The sequence below is a fragment of the Channa argus genome, chromosome 1, assembly GCF_033026475.1.
Source record: "Channa argus isolate prfri chromosome 1, Channa argus male v1.0, whole genome shotgun sequence".
Taxonomy (NCBI): Eukaryota; Metazoa; Chordata; class Actinopteri; order Anabantiformes; family Channidae; genus Channa; species Channa argus.
Window position 1 is genome coordinate 19902536 of NC_090197.1, and position 18331 is coordinate 19920866.

At 38.1% G+C, this 18331-nt stretch overlaps 1 protein-coding gene across 2 annotated transcripts in view; it reads right to left on the reverse strand.

The window, feature by feature from the left end:
• csmd2 (CUB and Sushi multiple domains 2) overlaps nucleotides 1-18331 on the reverse strand; it is a 244172-nt gene that overhangs the window by 19412 nt on the left and 206429 nt on the right. For both annotated transcript variants that reach the window (XR_010914488.1, XM_067505569.1), the window contains exons 50-59: nucleotides 16626-16814; nucleotides 15414-15599; nucleotides 15038-15232; nucleotides 14592-14765; nucleotides 14323-14496; nucleotides 10617-10790; nucleotides 7272-7460; nucleotides 6836-7009; nucleotides 5478-5660; nucleotides 1031-1207 (exon numbers count right to left, since the gene is read on the reverse strand). Coding sequence is in view for 1 of the 2 variants with exons in the window: in XM_067505569.1 (XP_067361670.1) it covers nucleotides 1031-1207; nucleotides 5478-5660; nucleotides 6836-7009; nucleotides 7272-7460; nucleotides 10617-10790; nucleotides 14323-14496; nucleotides 14592-14765; nucleotides 15038-15232; nucleotides 15414-15599; nucleotides 16626-16814 (1815 nt within the window). In the remaining variant the exon portion in view is untranslated. The remainder of the gene's footprint in view (nucleotides 1-1030; nucleotides 1208-5477; nucleotides 5661-6835; nucleotides 7010-7271; nucleotides 7461-10616; nucleotides 10791-14322; nucleotides 14497-14591; nucleotides 14766-15037; nucleotides 15233-15413; nucleotides 15600-16625; nucleotides 16815-18331) is intronic.

The following is an 18331-nucleotide window of genomic DNA, read 5'->3' on the forward strand; positions in this document are numbered from 1 at the left end:
ATGTGAATGAATGCCTTTAAACTTCCTTCTGATGTGCCTACATTAAAATAAGTCTTTATTTCTAGCTACAAAAATGCCTCTAGATGACATCACTTGGAGGAACCTTCTGTTCAGATCATTGCTTACACTATGGTGTTTGTAATCCTGATTTTCCATAGCTGCCACAGATAATATTATCTGTACTCCTAATGACAAAAAACTGTTCCGGGTGATGTCATCTGAAGGAGTTTTTAAACTAAAAGCAGATAAATATTTTAATATAGGAACTTCAGAGGTTTAAAAGCAATAATTTACATTTACACCCTAAATTAAAGGCATAGAACGTTGAAAATTGGTGAAGTTGCCCTTTAAATAAATCTCTTTTATGCATATTTTCCTTTTCTAGATCAATAGAAATTATTTACCTAGTGTTCACATCTATCTCTTGGCAAACATGTTCTGTTGAACTGTGTCACCATCTATCCCTTTCCCTTATGGATTACAAAGTTCTGAAATCTATAATGGTACTGCTTGGGGTTTATCTCCTATTTTTGAGAAGAAACTGGTTCTCTTTGTGACCCCTATTTGCCAGGGTTCCTTGGCTCTTCACAGCATCTGAGACCTGTTGCCCACAGGCCATTTGAGTCCTTTTGGCCACAAACCAAATTTCTCTAAGCCTCTTGCACCAGGGTACCACAAAACATATGCCAATACAAGAGATTAATATACAGCATATTTAATGTTCTCCTGCATAATATTATATCTTGCATAATACTATCATTCCAACCATTGTTTCCCTTGTATACAAGGTCTGGATGTGTAATCTCCTGGCAGAAGAACACCTCACCAAAGTGCAAAGTGTAAACTGTCGCAACAAGATACAAAATAGAAGAGGACAGCCAGTAGACAACTCAAAAATGTGCGTAGACCAAAATAACAGAAAAGCATACTGAAGTTGAACATTAACTTTCATTTAATTCTGGAATACAAGGTAAGCACTTCATATAGACGCAGTCAGATTTTGTTACTGTCTGTCAGAAGTGGTAATTACCCGAGCATTCTGGCATGTTACCAGTCCAGGTCCCATTCACAGTGCAGTGCCGGGTGAGCAGGCCAGTAGAGTAGTAGCCCTCCCTGCAAGCATAAGTGATCGATCTGGAAAATGTTAGGCCATCATGAATCAGGATCTGGGCATTCCGTGGAGTTCCTGGGTTTCCACAAGAGATAACTAGAACCAAGAGAGAAAATGAGAAGGCAGACGAAAAGGATTAGTTAATATTTGAATAGAAACTAAATCCTAAGTGACCAGGGGTGAAAGTGCATGTTGTGGGCAGTGTATATGCAGATTCACTAATTGTTTAACTGAAGTTACAACGGCAAAATGGTATGAGTAGTTAAATTATTTTGTATAGTAAAACAAGTAATTTTGGGCCATAGTTGAGATACTGTTCATCAAGATTTTTTGTTCTGACAAGTAAAAAGAAAAAATATAGGTCCAGTGTTTAAACTTTTTATACTTAAATAAGTGGTGCAAATTGAATACTGTTTTTATTGTTAAGATTGTACAAGACAGTTTTTGGCAAATTTTGCAGACAGCCAAATGGTATAAAAATGTGAAAGTTATAAAAATGTCTTCTTTAACAGATTTCCTGTAGGTGTAGCCAGAAAAATGTAATATCCAGATTTGTTTACAACAAAAATATATAATACATGCAACTGTGCCCTTGAGAGAAACTCTGGTGGAAACTCTGATGGAATTATTTAGATTAGAGCAGGTTTTGGTCAGCAGTATTCCAAGTAATTGGATTGACAGGTAACTTGTTAAAAAATCTCTATGTTTTTAAACCAAACTTCATTATATTTTGTGTTAGTTAGTCACAGTAATGACTTTATTGCTTAGGTGAACAAACAGGCACAACAAAATCAACTGAGTGACATTTCATGTTTAGTTATTGTTTTGTGCGTCACATATCAATTTGATCTGTTTTTTACAAATTAGTGTGAAGTATTTTTCTAAGTACCTTCATTAGACAATAACTACCCAACTATATTTTTCTAAGGGGAAATTTGCCTCAGTTCAATGTAGCTCACACACAAGGCTGCAGAGACAAATTCATGCCCAAGTTAGCAAACTGACCTTTAACCCCTCCCCAAGGAGACGGACCCCTCCTTCACTACACCTCGTCTCATGGTAAGGCTAAATCAACCTTCTCTAGATGAACAAAGACTTTGCTCTCCTGTGACATGTAAATGCAAAGACACAGAACCCCTGTACTTATAGGTGTGAATTATCAACACTCCTTAGCAAGAAGACCACACTAATTCCTCATAAAGATTGAACTCATGTTGAACCCAGAAGATCCTGACATGTATGACGGACTCTCTTCTACACCCCTACCTTGATGGATTACAGAGACATAAAAGTAATAAAACCATGAACCATGGGAAGAGATTGACTCCAATTTGGTACACACATAGGTCACACTATCTGTATAAACTAATCATTTGTATTTTTCTTAGTAGTTATTAGATCAATAAATATTCATTAGAAGTCAAAGATCACTTATCTGCAGAACAGCCTTTGATATGTGACTGAGTAATTAATTAGTTCTGGTTAATCAATGATTAACTGATTATACCAGAGTGATCATCTCTTACAACTGATCTGGTGCCCTATAATGAGAATAAAGAAAAATATTAATCATGTCCCAGTTTGCTCCAATATTGTGATGCCCCGGTGCAGGGCTTATTATCAAAGGTAATACTGATAACTCATATAGCCAAAAAAAAATCTCTTTTATTTTGGGGGGAGGTCTTGAAGGTTTATTTTTCTTTCCCGTTGCTATACAGTATGTACATCATGTATTTTATTAAGATATGCTAATTTTGTAAAATAATTTCAATCAACTTTAGATTGTTTTTCAAATACATCCCTTAATGTCTGTATCCTTACTCAGTTTGTTTTTCCTTTCCCTCTGGTCTTCATCCACCCAGCTAACCAACAGCCCTCTTCCCCTGTGTCCTACTTCATAAGTAACTATGCTTTGATAGACACATCCTTTGCAGAGTAAATCCCTTGGTGCCTGTCCAACCGCCAGCAATGGTTCACTTCATTACAGTCTCCAGCTTGCCCCAGGCCCTCAGAACCCCCTGGGCATCGCCCCTTCCGTAATGACCAGATGTGACCTGGCGATTGAAGTCTGTGCCAACTGAGAACAGGTGGGGGACTTTGGCTACTGGGCATACCACACACCAGAGTGGGTGTAAGACAGAGAGAGGCAAAGAAGAGAGGGGGTGGTGGTGTGCAAGGAAAGGTGTTAAGTGCACAAGTAAAAACAGCCTGGGAGACAGGGTGAAGCTTCTAGAAATAAGCTGTTTGCAAGGATAAAGAAAGAAAGGGCCATGTGTTCATGAAGAGTTAGACAAGCGCTGCGAAAACAGAGGATGGTAGAATTCTTCACCTTGAAGGTGTAAAACTGCAAACATGTTTATTGGTATGATCATTTTAGTGTTGCTAGGAGATGAGAGTAAAAACTACTGTACCATGTCTGCCATTTATACAGAATATATCATGTTAAAAGAAATTTGGGAATAAAACAAGTTAAAATACAATATGAAAGGAAGAAAAAACATGACTGACAGGCACCAAACTAGAAGTTAAATGCCTAAAACAGCAGCACAAATACTGTTTAACACAAACAAACCATTCATACTTTTGATACCAACTGACTTGATAATAATACAAATCAAGCTGAATTCAAACACTTCAAAGTAAAGTGGTACTACATCATCACCTCTTGAGATCAACCTCAAGAGGCAGCCTCTATTTTTTTTCTTTCTGCTTTATGCAAGTTGTTTGACAGCAGACAAAAATGTTTTATGCAATTCTTTCATTGTCTCCAATGTCTTTGTCCTGTCTCAGCAATAATAATGGATAGTGTCGCACACATCACACAATCAAAGAATAAGCTTTTGCAGATGTCAGTGGCAGAATGCATGCAATGTTGCACAAGGGCAAAAATTAAAAACCTTATGGTGATTGTAATCAACAGAAAAAAACATTGTCTGTTCTGTCCTCTAATCCCTCTTGTTTAATCACTGTTTTGCATTTTTGCACAGACACACTCACTCACACATACATGCAAGGACATGCAAATTCGCACTGCTTTTCACAAAATTTGAAAAGGCAGCATCTAATTACTCAATCAGTGACTGTTACTACAGAATTAACCACAAGAAAATCTTAAAATGTGCAGTTCAGTAGAAGGGTTTTCTCAGATCAAATAGCTCTGAAAAGTTCTAAGAAAACATATGAATATAGAAATGATAAACACTTAGCAATGTGTGCACAATCTAAAACGCTAACTAAGACTACAATTAACTTTAATTCAGAAAATTATTTATGTGTGTTTTACCACTGAAGATAAAAAACAAAAAACAAAAACAAAAAAATGTACAACAGAAAATAAACACTTATAATGAGAATATAGATGCGTTAAACTGTACATGTCAATAGTGTATTGAAAGTTCAGTGAAGTTTAAGTTCAGTTACTGCACTTCTTTAACTCCCAGCTTTTACATTTAACTAGATGCTCACATATTGTGTTCATTCATCCATGCTCTCCTTTTCCCCAAGACATCCATCAAACCATCCATCCATTCATTTTCCACCACTTAATCAGTAGCCCACATATAATTTTTTCCCAGCGGTGTCCTCTAGCTACTCATAAGGTGTTCCCCAGCTACATGAGATGCAATATGTATTCCCCAGAGTCTTCTGGTTTTGCTCTCGGGTCTCTGGTTAAAGTGTCCAGAATATACTGTATCCACAGAAGACACGGACAGGCATCCTAATCAAATTCCTTAACAAGGAGCAGCTGTTCTACTGTGAGCCTTTTGTTAATATCCAAGCTGCTCTTAGAGTTCCACTCTTTTTGGACACTACTCAAAATATCTAGAGCTTACTCCTCTCTCCACAAACTGATAGATGCCACACCAATCTGCCTAGCTTAGCTTAGCATTTTAGCATCACCTCACAAGACCCCAACAACACCCCCCACCCCACACACATATTCATCATAAAATTATATCTATAAAATCTCCAACAGCATTGCAGATAGCTCACAGGCTTTGTAAAACCCTCACTGTGAACATACCTGACTTACCACCAAGTACAGTATGTGTACACAGCTCTCGCTTAGGTTATGTAAGGACCAGCCAACATAGCCAGCAGCAACAATCAGAAAACCTCATGTTTCCACAAATACTCAACCACAGGACATAATGGCTTTGTCCAAGGATATGAAACGCATACAGATGAGAGGCAAAGCCTTTTTTCCCAATAGAATGGCTAAAACAGTCCCAAAAAAGCTGAGCAGCATGATCCTGATCTATAAGTTCTGCACCTGTGTTTCCCTTTTTAAAATATCTTCATCCATCTCATTATACCACTTAAAGAAAAAAGAAATAAAATATATCACACTGTATGCAATCCTTACCATGACACTCTGGCTGGGTTCCAAGCCACGTTCCATTGACAAGACATGTTCTCTCTGGTGAACCCTTCAGCATGTAGCCAGGCTCACAACTAAAACGGACAACGCTGCCCACATTAAACTCTTCACCCAGACGAATCCCATGCACAGGGACCCCGGGATCTCCACAGAGCCCGGCAGAATCACCTGAAAAGATAAAAGAAATTACATGAATCTGAAAAAATAAAATAAAATAATTGCTCATATTTTTTAAATGCAAGGTTATTGGTATAACATGAAGACATCAATCATGTGAGAAGCACACAAAACAAATATACTCTGCACATGAGTGATGTTTGTATATTAATATACAATAATCATGTAATAGTCATTGTAGAGCAAGAACACCTGCCACCCTCTTGCTATCCATAACAAAGATAATGCTTTCCTGCTTCCTCAAGACTGACTAGCATCCCAGTATTCCCCCAAAAGGTATATGTCATTATATATATTTGTTCAAAAATGTTTACAATATTATGTGATTTTTAAAATTTAATATTTTAATTGTTGAACCCTAAATTTGTTTAAAATAACTGATTAGAAGGATTAGACTGATTACAAGTGCTCTTGCTCATCATTGTGCAAGGTTCTGGTCACTATCTCTTTATTGTACATAGCCAAAAAAGTTGAGCAAGTCTTTTGTTGAAGAATTATATTTTCTCCTGTTGAAAGAACATTAGCAATCACTGATATTAGCAAGCATTAACTGTCACAGCAAACTGGAAGCATTCTAATTCATTGTCACAAAGCCTCTCATTCTGGGTAGTGCAGTAGTGTGTTTCTTTGATGTTTTTTTTCACATCCTTGTGCTTGTGTTTGAGTATATGCATAAGTATGCAGCCTTGTGAGCATAAAGTTTTAGTCCTGATTTAAATCGCTGTAAGGGAAGTGGGAATATGAGGACTAATGTCTTTATAGTGCTTCATAACCCAGCTGAGGTGTGGGTTTCCCTGTGCCTCAGTCTAATATGAGCATATTAAAGCACTTTTATGGAGGACACTTTCTTTGCCCTTGAGGTCTTTAGAGCAGACAGGCAGCCCTATCTCCACCTACTTCACTCATTACTTGCTAACAGCTGCCACCCAAGCTCTTTGTTTCATGGCCTAGTGTTGCAAGGGCATGAATGTGACTGGGTGGTGATGCATTATATGCAAAATAATCAGTTACTAAAGGCAGAATCAAGGAAAGACAAGAAAAGATTAAAGAGTAAAGTTTAAAGCATCAACTAAGCACTGTACTTCACAAACTAGGGTTCTCCACAAAATTATTATTCCAAAATGTCCAACTTGTCAATGGAACAGTCTGGCTGTAGCTTTTCCTACCAGAGCAATGTGGCGGTGAGCCGCTCCACTGCCCATCCAGCTGACACATCCGCGTTGTGTTGCCGATGATTGTACGCTGGCCGATGCAGCTGTAGCGGATGACTGAGCCTACTGTTCGACGGTCGCCTGAGATCTGGGTGTAGGGTGGCATGCTGGGGCGGTCACACAGCACCACTGTCAAATCAGAGCAGAGAGATAAGGGTAAAGAAACATGTTGTCTTGTTTTAGAGAAATGACACAATGTTGGGTTACACTGTTTCTTAGCACTACACTTTTTAAAGACTAATTTAATTCTTTCCCCACAAAAGTCATCTTTACGCACAACTGCTAACATCAGGGAACAAGAAGATATTTTCGCAATAAAGTGGGCTGTTAAATGTGAAAACAAGTAGAATTCATTCAGTTTTGACTCACAAATATAACCTGAGGTACTCACACAGGCACTTGGGCAGGGAGCGGTCCCAGGTGCCGTCCCCCTGACAGGAGATGGAGCTAGTGCCCAGCAGGTAGTATCCTGGGTTGCAGCGGTATGACACGGTAGTCTGGAAGCTGTAGCGATGTGGCCCACTAGGCAGCACCTGCCTAATGCTATTCTCTATATGACCCGGCTCTGTGCAGTTCACAACTGTAAAAAAGGAGGGAGAATAAATGTGACAGAGAGGAGACGAATTATCTTTTTCATCATTTTTATATTTAACAAATTTCTGAAGATAATTTAATAATGACACTAGGACCTTCGTTGACTATTACACATATAGGACTCTCTAACACAGAGACCCCACCTATTTTACAAGCATTTTTTTCTCTCGCCTTTACTCTGTCTGTTCATTACTTTCCGCATCTGCTACTTTCACCCATCCAGCTTCTATTCAACCACCCCAATCTAAATGAAGTAGGAGGCATAATCCGGAAATAAACATTTGCTTCATTAGAGCCAGTCTCCTGCAGGCCGCAGTGGTGCAGAGATGGTGATGGATGGAGAGCTCACAGGAGAGGAGGCACCATGTCAGTTTAGCACCAGATGGAGAGCGTTAGAGAAGAAGAGAGAATGAGGAATGAGTGAGCGACAAGGGACAGCAAGGGGGGAATGCTGTAAAGGGTAACAGAGGATAGGCCCTGATGGTGCAGAATATATTAAAATAAAATTCATGACAGAATATCAGGCCACCAGCACCAATCCATTTGGGTGTCTTATGCATAAAACACAAACCAAAATCTTACACCAGTTCAACAAAGTCAGTATCCAGTGAGTAGCAGTTGCCTTCTAGTCCATATTGTGACCCACAGCTGAATGTTTAAAATTACACAAAAAGTGTAATGTAATATAAAACATTGACTGAGAGTGGCTATGCAGCTATTACTCGCCAGTTTGCTTTGCCAGTTTCACTCCAATAAGTGTGCCTTTGCCAGAGCCAAAATGAGCCCATTGTATGCTAATGTGCCTAAAAGCACAATTCCATGCTCCTTAGCAGACCAGCACAGATAAATCACCACCCAAATACCTGTTATAATGTATTCCTTCCAGAGTGCTGACCCGTGGTGCCATCATTTACAACTTACTGCATAATAACACTACAAAGCGTATTTGAAGCAGTAGAATTGCTTCGGCACAAGACTTTTCAAGGTTGGGATTCAGCTTTGTAAAAATGTGCTCAGGCAACACAGGCTCAAAAGTGATCCAACAGTTATCTTAAATGAATGACCTCCTGGTAAAATTTTGTGTGTAGCCCAGTGTGTACTGAGAGGGGAAGCAAAGGGATGAAATGAAAAGTGGAATAAAAGTGAGTGGGGAAGAAGGGCTGAGGTAATTCCTCTCTGTTTCACTCAGAAGTGCGCACCCTAGTCACTTTCTCCTCCTCTTGGCCTCCCACCAAATAACAACCCTGTAAGTGGAGTGTCAAAGGGTGTTTTTCATTTGGCCTGTGTCTCTTTCCTTTTATTACTGAAAGACAAACACATAGGAGTCATCAAAAGAAGGTGTTAAGGTTTTGTAATTGTGACTCAAATTGGTGGTGATTAGAGAGGGACAGGAGTCTAAGCTGACGGTGCTCTACTGCTCCCTGCATTATTGATGGCACCCACAAACTTTAGTTAAAATCTGGGCTATGCAAACCAGTACATCTGTCTGACTGACCCCTCCCCCAACATCACCTCTTTCCCTGGATTCTGTGTCTATCTACTTTTTGCTCTTCTAAAATAAAGCTTGTAGTTAGGCTAAGTTGAGATGGATGAAAGCTATTCACAACACACATTCAGATTTTTGCTCAGGGGAGAAAGTACATGGCAGACAGGAGAGCGTGCATCACCCAATATGTCTTAAATGCTGTAATTAAGGTGATAAATCTGATTGACATAAAAACCAACTAAGCTACTTATGTCTCTACATCAGCAGTGAGGATAATGTGCCATCTAAACAGATGCCCACACCCAACCACACACACACAAAAGGAGGTACACAAAATGCATCTGAGAGTCAGCATCTGCATGGAAACAAGGCCAATGCTAATATGGTGTCACTGCCAGAGCAAGAAGATTTAAGGCGTATGTCTCAGAGAAAGTCTTGGCTGCTTATGCATGCAGCAGCCAAACTCTCTTTTTTTAACAACTAAAGAAATATTCTTGTGAGACTTTTAACCTCCTCATCCCTTCATAAATGTCTAAAAAAAAGGCCAAATCATTTCTCCTTTCATTTAAAACAAACTCATAAGTCAATCTGTCACTGGTTCTGTCACTGCCATGTCACATTCAGGGCTTGACCTTGAGAGCAGATCTTTCTGACCCTGTCACAAAGCTCATAGTTAGTAGGGACTGAAGAGACATACAGGGGTGCTAAGATATATTGCTTGTCACAAAAACACTACCAAAATAAAAGTCCTTGCGACACTCAAAGCAAAGCGTGGTACTTCTTATTCTGAGCAAAAGCCAGGATGCAGGTCTGTTTAGGAAGCTGTCTGTCATACAAGCTAAAAAGCAATGTGATTGTTCTTAGTTGCCTCAGCGAACTTATTAACTAAGTTTGTTATCCTGACAGACAAGTGAGTCTTAAGAGTGATACAATGGTAGTTAGGCTATAAGGAAATAAAATCAAATGTAAATATTATCCAGAATCTTCACAGACCAAGTGGTTGAAACCGTAATTAAATGATTCAGGGTTCTCTTTGGTTTTTCATTTCAATTTCCCCTAATATGTGTCGTTTAAACCCTTTCTCCCTCTGGGTGTTTCTGTGTCTCTATCTTTTCTCTTTCAGTGATTGGGGTCGTCTGTGGTCACATATGATATAACCTTCCATAATACAACAGGTAATTTAATATCTCACCACACAAACAGAGAGAAAAATAGAACCATAGACCTATAGGCAAATATGTCAAAAAGGGTACACTTTCAGTAAATGTCCTTTGCACAAAGCTGGTGCCACTGGCTTATTAAGCTCTCAAATTATTATATACAAGTAAAAAATACCAAGATGACAGGTGCTCTCCCACATCAATATATTCTTGCTCTCCCACATCAATACATTCTTATACATCCACACAACAGGTGCCCTTGTTATGTATAGTTTTTAATAGTTATATTTTCATATACAAATAGTAAACACACAGCTTTTAAAACCATGGAGGTGTCAAGACAATTTCTTGATATATTTTTAAAACTCCATGATCTAGGATTAGGCACACAATTTTACATGTGTGGTTCTTTATCCTTTTTTCCTGGCTGGCATAGTATTCTCCAAAAGCATTAGCGGCATTGACTGAAAAGCTTGGGCATCTATGTGATACCTACTTTTACATCTGGGGAGTGCATTGCTCCACTGCCCATTGGCCTGGCATGTAGATTTCAGGGCCCCCTGCAGAACATATCCAGTATTGCAGACAAACCGCACAACATCATTTAAGTTGAACTGGTTTCCTTGAGTCATACCAAAGGTAGGGTTGCCTGGATGGCCACATGTGATGGCTGGAAAAGTAACATAAAATAAAAAATAAAAAAAATCAAGGTTAGACATTTGCAGATCAGTTTAATTAATTATAAGGGGGCCTGGTTTACTAAATGGTCATGTGACAACAACAAGGAACACTAATAATATATACCAAGCGATGTTCCAAAGTGTAAATCTACATTTAGCTGCATTAGCTGCTATGTCTCAATATTCAGGATAGGTTCTTAGTAAAAATATTCCTTTTGTATTCATGAACAGCCTTTTGGAAAAAAAAAACAGAATTACAAAGTGATTTACATCCATACAAAACATTAAGCTTTCACTGTTTCCCATAGAGCTTCTGCATGCACTAAAATATTTTGTTATTTCTAATGCAACAGAGGACTTTAAGTAAAACCAACTAATAAAACAGTAAGTTATAACTTCAAGAAATACAAATAACTAAAATTATATAAATAAAAAGATAAAATCCACATTGTGAATATAAATAACTGATAATAAATTAATTAGATTGAAGTGTCCCTGTAATTGTGTCAAGTCCAAGTCATTAGGCTGGGTGTTCTAGAGGGGACTACAAAAGTCCAGTCACCTTTAAGGTGTTTAGACATTCGAGATTGCACAAATAAATAATACAAAAAAGCTACATTTGTGAAGGTGAATTATAGAAATCACAAATATTTACATCAAAAGTTATGCTTATATGCATGTACAGTAGGCTCCATCTGTAGAAGCAGAAGGGCAATTTCAGAGCCAACAGATCCAGAGCAGCACTTTGCCATGTGTCTGAGGTAAAATATTGCACTTTGATAATAAGTCAGTAGGATTATCTCACTAGTGCCCTATTTCAAAGAGTTTACAACAGTAGATAGTGATCAGTCTGTGTGATACTTTAACTTTACTGTAACACATTTCTAATCAAACTTAAAAATTCGATTAGAAATGTGATGGTTGGATCCCCAAAGATCAAAATCCCCAAAGACCATCTTGAATGATTTTATATAATGTTCACTCCTGAGGCAATCCTGTCAGCAGTAAAATGTTGGACAAGTCAACTTGGGGACAAACAAAAAAAAAAAAAAACTGAATCTTGCTCACAAAGCAAAAGCCATCCTTGATGTGTAATGGCTAATTTGCATTGCATTCTTTGAAAAAATATTTCTGACATGTGAGAGAATCATCTTTAGCTTGTAAAGACCTTTAGTCTTTAGCCGTTACACTTCTGAAACATGGAGAAGAGCCCTGCCTAAAGATTTGAGGCTGCTTCTTCTGTTGTAGCGATTCAGCATTATAGTTAGAAGCCAAGCCATGATGTGCTGTAAATGTGACCCATAAAGTGTTAAAATCAATTCCACAGCTAATGAGTTGTCAGTGAAGAGATGCTAAAACAGATCTAATGTGCTCTTCCCTTTTGAATTTATTAAAAGCCTAGCTGTTGCATTTTTTGCTAACTGCAAGTATGATACCGTTTTATGCCTTAATGAAGAATAAAATCAGTTACAGTGGTCCAAATATGATAACGTACAGCCCCAATTCAAAAAAAGTTCGGACTATGTGTAAACGTAAATAAAAACACAATGCAATGATTTGCAAATTTCATCAACCAATATTTTGTTCACAATAGAACATAAACAACATATCAGATGTTGAAACTGAAACATTTTACCATTTCTCGGAAAATATTAGTTTATTGTGAATTAGATGGCAGCAACTCATCTCAAAAAAGTTGGAACAGGAGCAACAAAAGGCTTGAAAAGCAATCGCCACAAATCAAAAACAAACGGAGGAACATTTGACAACTAATTAAGTTAATTGGTAACAGGTCAGTAATTCATGACTAGGTCGAAAAGGAGCGTTTTAGAGAGGCAGAGCCTCTGTAACTGTGTCTATAAAATTTCAAAAAATTACAGAAAAGTCTTCCTTAAATATTCATGTACAATTGTGAAGTTTCCACCATCTACAGTAAATAATACCATCAAAAGATTCAGAGAATTAGGACGAATCTCTGTGCAGAAGGGACAAGGCTGAAGGTCAAAACTAGATGCGTTTGATCTTCTGGCCTCAGGTGGCACTGTATTAAAAACCAGAACAATTATCTACTGGACATCACTGCATGGGCTCAGGAACACTTCCAGAAATCACTGTCTGTGAACACAGTTCACTGTGCAATCCACAAGTTAAAGTTGTATCATGCAAAGAAGAAGCCATATGTGAACACAATCCAGAACCTCTGCCGTGTTCTCTGGGCCAAAGCTCATTTAAAATGATCTGAGGTAAAATGGAAAACTGTGGTTAGATGAATCAAAATTTGAAATGAGTTTTGAAAACTAAAAAGGTGAGGGACCACCAAGCTTCTTATCAGCGGACAGTTCAATAGCCTGCATCTCTGATGATATGGGGGTGCATTAGTGCCTGGGCAGCTTACACATCTGGAAAGGCCCCATCAATGCTGAAAAGTTCATAGAGGTTTTAGAGCAACAGATGCTCCCATCCAGACAATGTCTCTTTCAGGGAAGGCCTTGGATATTTCAGCAAGCATCGTAAAAGAAAAAATCCAGAAACGGTTGAGCAGCTAGAATCCTACATCAGACAAGAATGGGAAAACATTCCTCTCCAAAAACAAAGAACTGGTCTCCTCACTTCCCAGATGTTTACAGACAGTTGTTAAAAAAAGAGGGGATACTACACAATTGTAAACTTCACCCTCTTCCAACTTTTTCAAGATGTGTTGCTCCCATCAAATATAAAATGAGCTAATATTATCCAGGAAATGGTAAAATGCCTCAGTTTTAACATTTGATATGTTGTTTATGTTCTATTGTAATTAAAATATGGGTTGATGAAATTTGCAAATCATTGCATTCTGTTTTTATTTATGTTTTACACATCTTCGCAACTTTTTATGAATTGGGGTTGTAAATGCATTAAGGACGTTCTCAAGGTCAGTGTGAAAAATGTATATTTGAGATGCTCCTTAGTTGGAGAATGCATGACTATATATGTGTGACGTCGAAGGAGAGCTCACTGTCAATAATAACACCCAGATTTCTGGCTGATACTTTGAGCCAAGATAATTGTTCATAAAATGATTAGGGATGCTTCATTATGTGGACTGGCTGGTGGCTTAGTTATAGAGTTGATTGTTTTAAAAACAACTTGGGGGCTATAAATAATCTTGTAAAATGAACAGCAATATACACTGCACATAAATGCATTGTATTATTTTCTATAATTTTATATATAATAATGAAAATTATTTTTAATAATGTAATTATCTTTGAAAATGCTAAAACAAAAAACAAAATTTAGAGTGTACAGTGCATAGGCTTGTATAAGGAGCTTTCTGTAAAACAAGTTCAATAACAGGAATTATTGGTGATCAGTGCCAGATGGCTGGACTCTAATCACACTAAATTGCTAGTTGGTATTGGCCTTAAACTAGAGATTTCCTAGGCAACATATGTCTGGACTTGTTTCAAATTAAAGTAACATTTTAAAATATTTTAACTTAATAGTGTTAAAAATAACTGTGTGTCCTCTCTGGGCACTTACGGACACAGACAGGAGTGAGTCCTGACCAGCGGTGATCCTGTTCACAGATTCGCACTGACACCCCAATAAGACGAAACCCTGGGTTACACTGGTACACAACACTGCCTCGATAGTTATAGTTCTCCCCAATGATCTGTCCATTCACTATGGGCTCCGGGGTGCCACAATGACCAGCTACAGATGTAGAAGGAAGAAAAGAGCCAAGGTCAGGCGTAAGTGTTTTTATGGCCCTATGAAGTTTAATTCTTTTTGGATGCTGAGGATCTCACCTAGACACTGGACCTGTGTTCCACTCCAAAGCCCATTGGACATACACTCTCGCACTCGAGAGCCCACTAGCGTATATCCTGTGTTGCAGGAGAAAATAGCTGTTGCTCCATATACAGTTAGTGTTCCAATCTTGTTGCCATTTGGTGGAGTCCCAAGGTCCCCGCATGAGATGACTAAAATGAGAAAACAATATCATATATTCAAATCCCATACTGTCAAAATGGAATCAATGATACATTTGTTTTGACTGGAAAATTGTTTTGTTAGGCTTTCATTTATTTTGTTGTGGTTAGAAGAGTTTCTGTTTAGTTTCCTTAATATCACAGTGAAAATAGGGAATGATTTAGATGCAATTATATTTCAAGTCTAGCCAATTATATTTTTCTGGCTGTCAACTCAAGTTACACTTTGAAACTTGATTAAAGTATGTGAAGTATTCACTTACTCTCGCAGACTGGCCGCGGATCTGGGTAGTTCCAGGTGCTATTGGCTTGACAACGTATTACCCTTTGACCCCTGTAGTAATATCCTGGGTCACATATTAGCATCATAATAGCATCATATTGGTTTTGTGTTCCATAGATGAGTCTCCATCTCCCATGTTCAACAGAGGAGTGTCCAATGTCAGGACAGGTCACAGCTGGAAGGTCAAAGGTCAAACCAATAATAATTCAAATTTACATTTGTACTGTTACCAGTATGGTATCAATTGGCTGATTCTTATTTAAGCACAGGTGAGAAATTAAATAAACACCAGTTTAAAAATGTGCGATGATAATAATACTGAGAATAAAAAAAACAGCAAAAAGAGAAATACTCACGAATACATCTGGGTGGAGCTTCAATGGGGCTCCACCTCCCAGACTCCTGACAGATCACTGAGGTGGTGACAGGCCCGGCAAGCCGAAATCCAGGATTACACTGGTAAGTGGCCCGGGCTCCCAGAGAGAAGTCCTGGCCAACAATACTTCCATTGACTGGAGGCACCGGCATTCCGCAGGACATGACTAGAAGGCAATAAATGTGCCTGGGTCGCATGAATTCACACTGACAAAAGGATATTCCAGCAACCATATTTGTATGCAGAGTGCCTAGCTCAGAATATGCTTTCCGTACAAACACACTCCTAAAGCCAGCATTAATGTGCAGCAAACATTAGCTTGGACCGCCATCTGCCCAATAGTAAACAATCAAGTCTAGAGAGACCACATACAATTCATGTGGAGATTACACCTGGTGCAGGCTTGACTAGATATTGAAAGGCTGCCCTGTTGCTCTCAGTTTTTACTTCAGTTGATACTGCTAATAAAGCTTGTATAAAAGTGTAAATTACATTTTGGAAGTATAGCTTTTAAATTTTCTGCATTTTTGAGGAAATATAAAAGAAAATTAGCACAAACAAATGGCTATTTGTAAAACCTCCAAAAATATTTAAAAAAAAGCTGATATGTACTGTTCATAATGTATATAATTCAAATAATGCTTTCAAACTTGTGTATGTCTCTCAGTTGCTACTGCTGATCACAAAAGTAATATTTGCCTCAATCAGAAAACCAGAGTACATTAATAAGGAGGCAGTCCAAAAGACTGATGTATCTAATACTTCAGACCGGGTAACCAAAAATCATTAATCTGAGCTTTACTTCAAAATAAATCGGACAAAGGGTAAAGTGAGCATCCCTGAAGCACATGTGGAGCTGACCTACTGTAGGCAATGGCCCATTGTTGACTGAAATCACACTTTGATCCAAAGCGAATGGATTGTGTGTGTATTATTGGAATGGAAATTTTGTAGCAAAAAACAGTTTTAAGATTGTGTTCGTTACTATGGAAAAGTGTGACTAAATGCTAAACGAACTTATTCACAGTCAAAGGTTAATACAAGTTTTTCCAAACTGTTGAATATTGTAGGTGTGGATTTGCATGACTTGCATCACAGCTAATTTACTAAGTAGGTTTCTGAAACAATAAATAAAACAGTGTAGTCTCTGAAACCTCTACGTTTTGACCTTTCCTCATAAGCTGCTCCTTACCTTGGCAAAGAGGCACTGGTGCATTCCACTGATAAATACTCTGTGCAGTCCGGGTACATGTAGCACTGCTCTGGCCAATAAGTCGGAAGCCCTGGTCACAGCTAAAACGCAGTGTGCTGCCCAACTTGGCCCCAGTAAGACTGTGCACCGTGCCGTTTACAGGGTTGTTTGGAGGGCTGCAGTAGGCCGCTATAAAGTAATAAATGAAATAAGAAAAAATATAAATAAGCATACCAATAAAATTTAGTTTAACATGCAAAAAAAAAAAAAAAAAAAAAAAAAAAAAAAGAGAAACGCTGGAAAATTCTGATTAAGAAGGTGACAAATTAAGGTGCATTCAATGCCAAATAGCCCAAAATCTCTTTTGCATCTGTCTTCTAAGCCTGGGAAAGTAAAGGAGGACATCTAATAATATAAATTCTTCAATACAACCTATTTAAGGCGAAAACTGCAGACTACAGACAAAGAAAATTGATTAAGGACAACAAATGTCCTGCAAAGCAAAACATGAGTCTGTCAGCAGCTGCAGAGTAGGATCATAAAAGTGAAGGATACAACATAACAGAAACAAATTAAACGTTTTGTTTGTTGACTCAATAGGTGACGGCAAAATAATGCCGGCAACAGATTCATGGCTTCCACAGTCTTGAAGACTATGTAACTAAAGGGAAACTAAGAGTTAAAGTATAGGGCAGATAATACACACTGTGAAGGGGTATTACGTTGGAAGTAAACCCCAGGCAGAAAACAGCCACAAAAAATAATTTATCACACTCAGTAACACTACTAATCACTATTAACACATTATCTTTATATAACAATGATAAATGACAAAAAAACAATTATATGTGGCAATGAAAATGCCTTCTCCTTCAAATCAACTAGAATTTTTAGCACCATGCAGATAATCAGATAAAATCCCTTTGCAATATAAAAACTTAAAGCCATGTCAGTAGCACAAGACATAGTTAGCATTTATAAGATGTTGCTGCCTCACACAAATTGTTCCAGTGAGACTTTTCAAGTGAGTTGACAGACCGTTTTGTGGCACTGAAGAGATGTTAGATAAAGCAGACTTTATGTGAAATTTGTCACAGAGGTTCACTAAGAAAGATGTTCTTAGCAATGATACACAGTAGGTGTGTTTCAGCCTTTGATAATTTTGAGAAATGTAACATTTAGGTTTGAAACACTTGTCATACCTGCAGTTACCAAGGGATGAAATGTCTTAAATGTACTCTTTGATGGCAACATTGGTAAGGAACAACCCAAATGTTTAAATCAAGTGAAACTTAACAGGCCAACACAAATCCTGTAAATAATCATCTGCAATGGAAGTGACAGATGACTAAATAGGCAGAACAGATGAACAGAGAAAACTAGTCAGAGAAGCTATGGGTGGAGAGAAAAGCTAAAAGAGAGAAGCTGCTGGACGAGACGTCTGCAAGTGTCCCTTGCAGACAAAAGATGTATTGACGGAGAACACAGCTGGATACACGGAATCTGCGTGGGCCATCTGTTTTTTCACTCCCAACCAAGGTACTGCATAGAGCAACTCCATATTGACTATGACAACGTGTGGGCTCTCAGCCATCACTCTGTCCGTCTGTCACTTAACCTATGGCATATGGATATGGCAAAATCACATCTAAGAGAAAAAATAAAAGTAAAAGAAGCAAAAGGGGGGAAAAAGTATAGAAATGAAA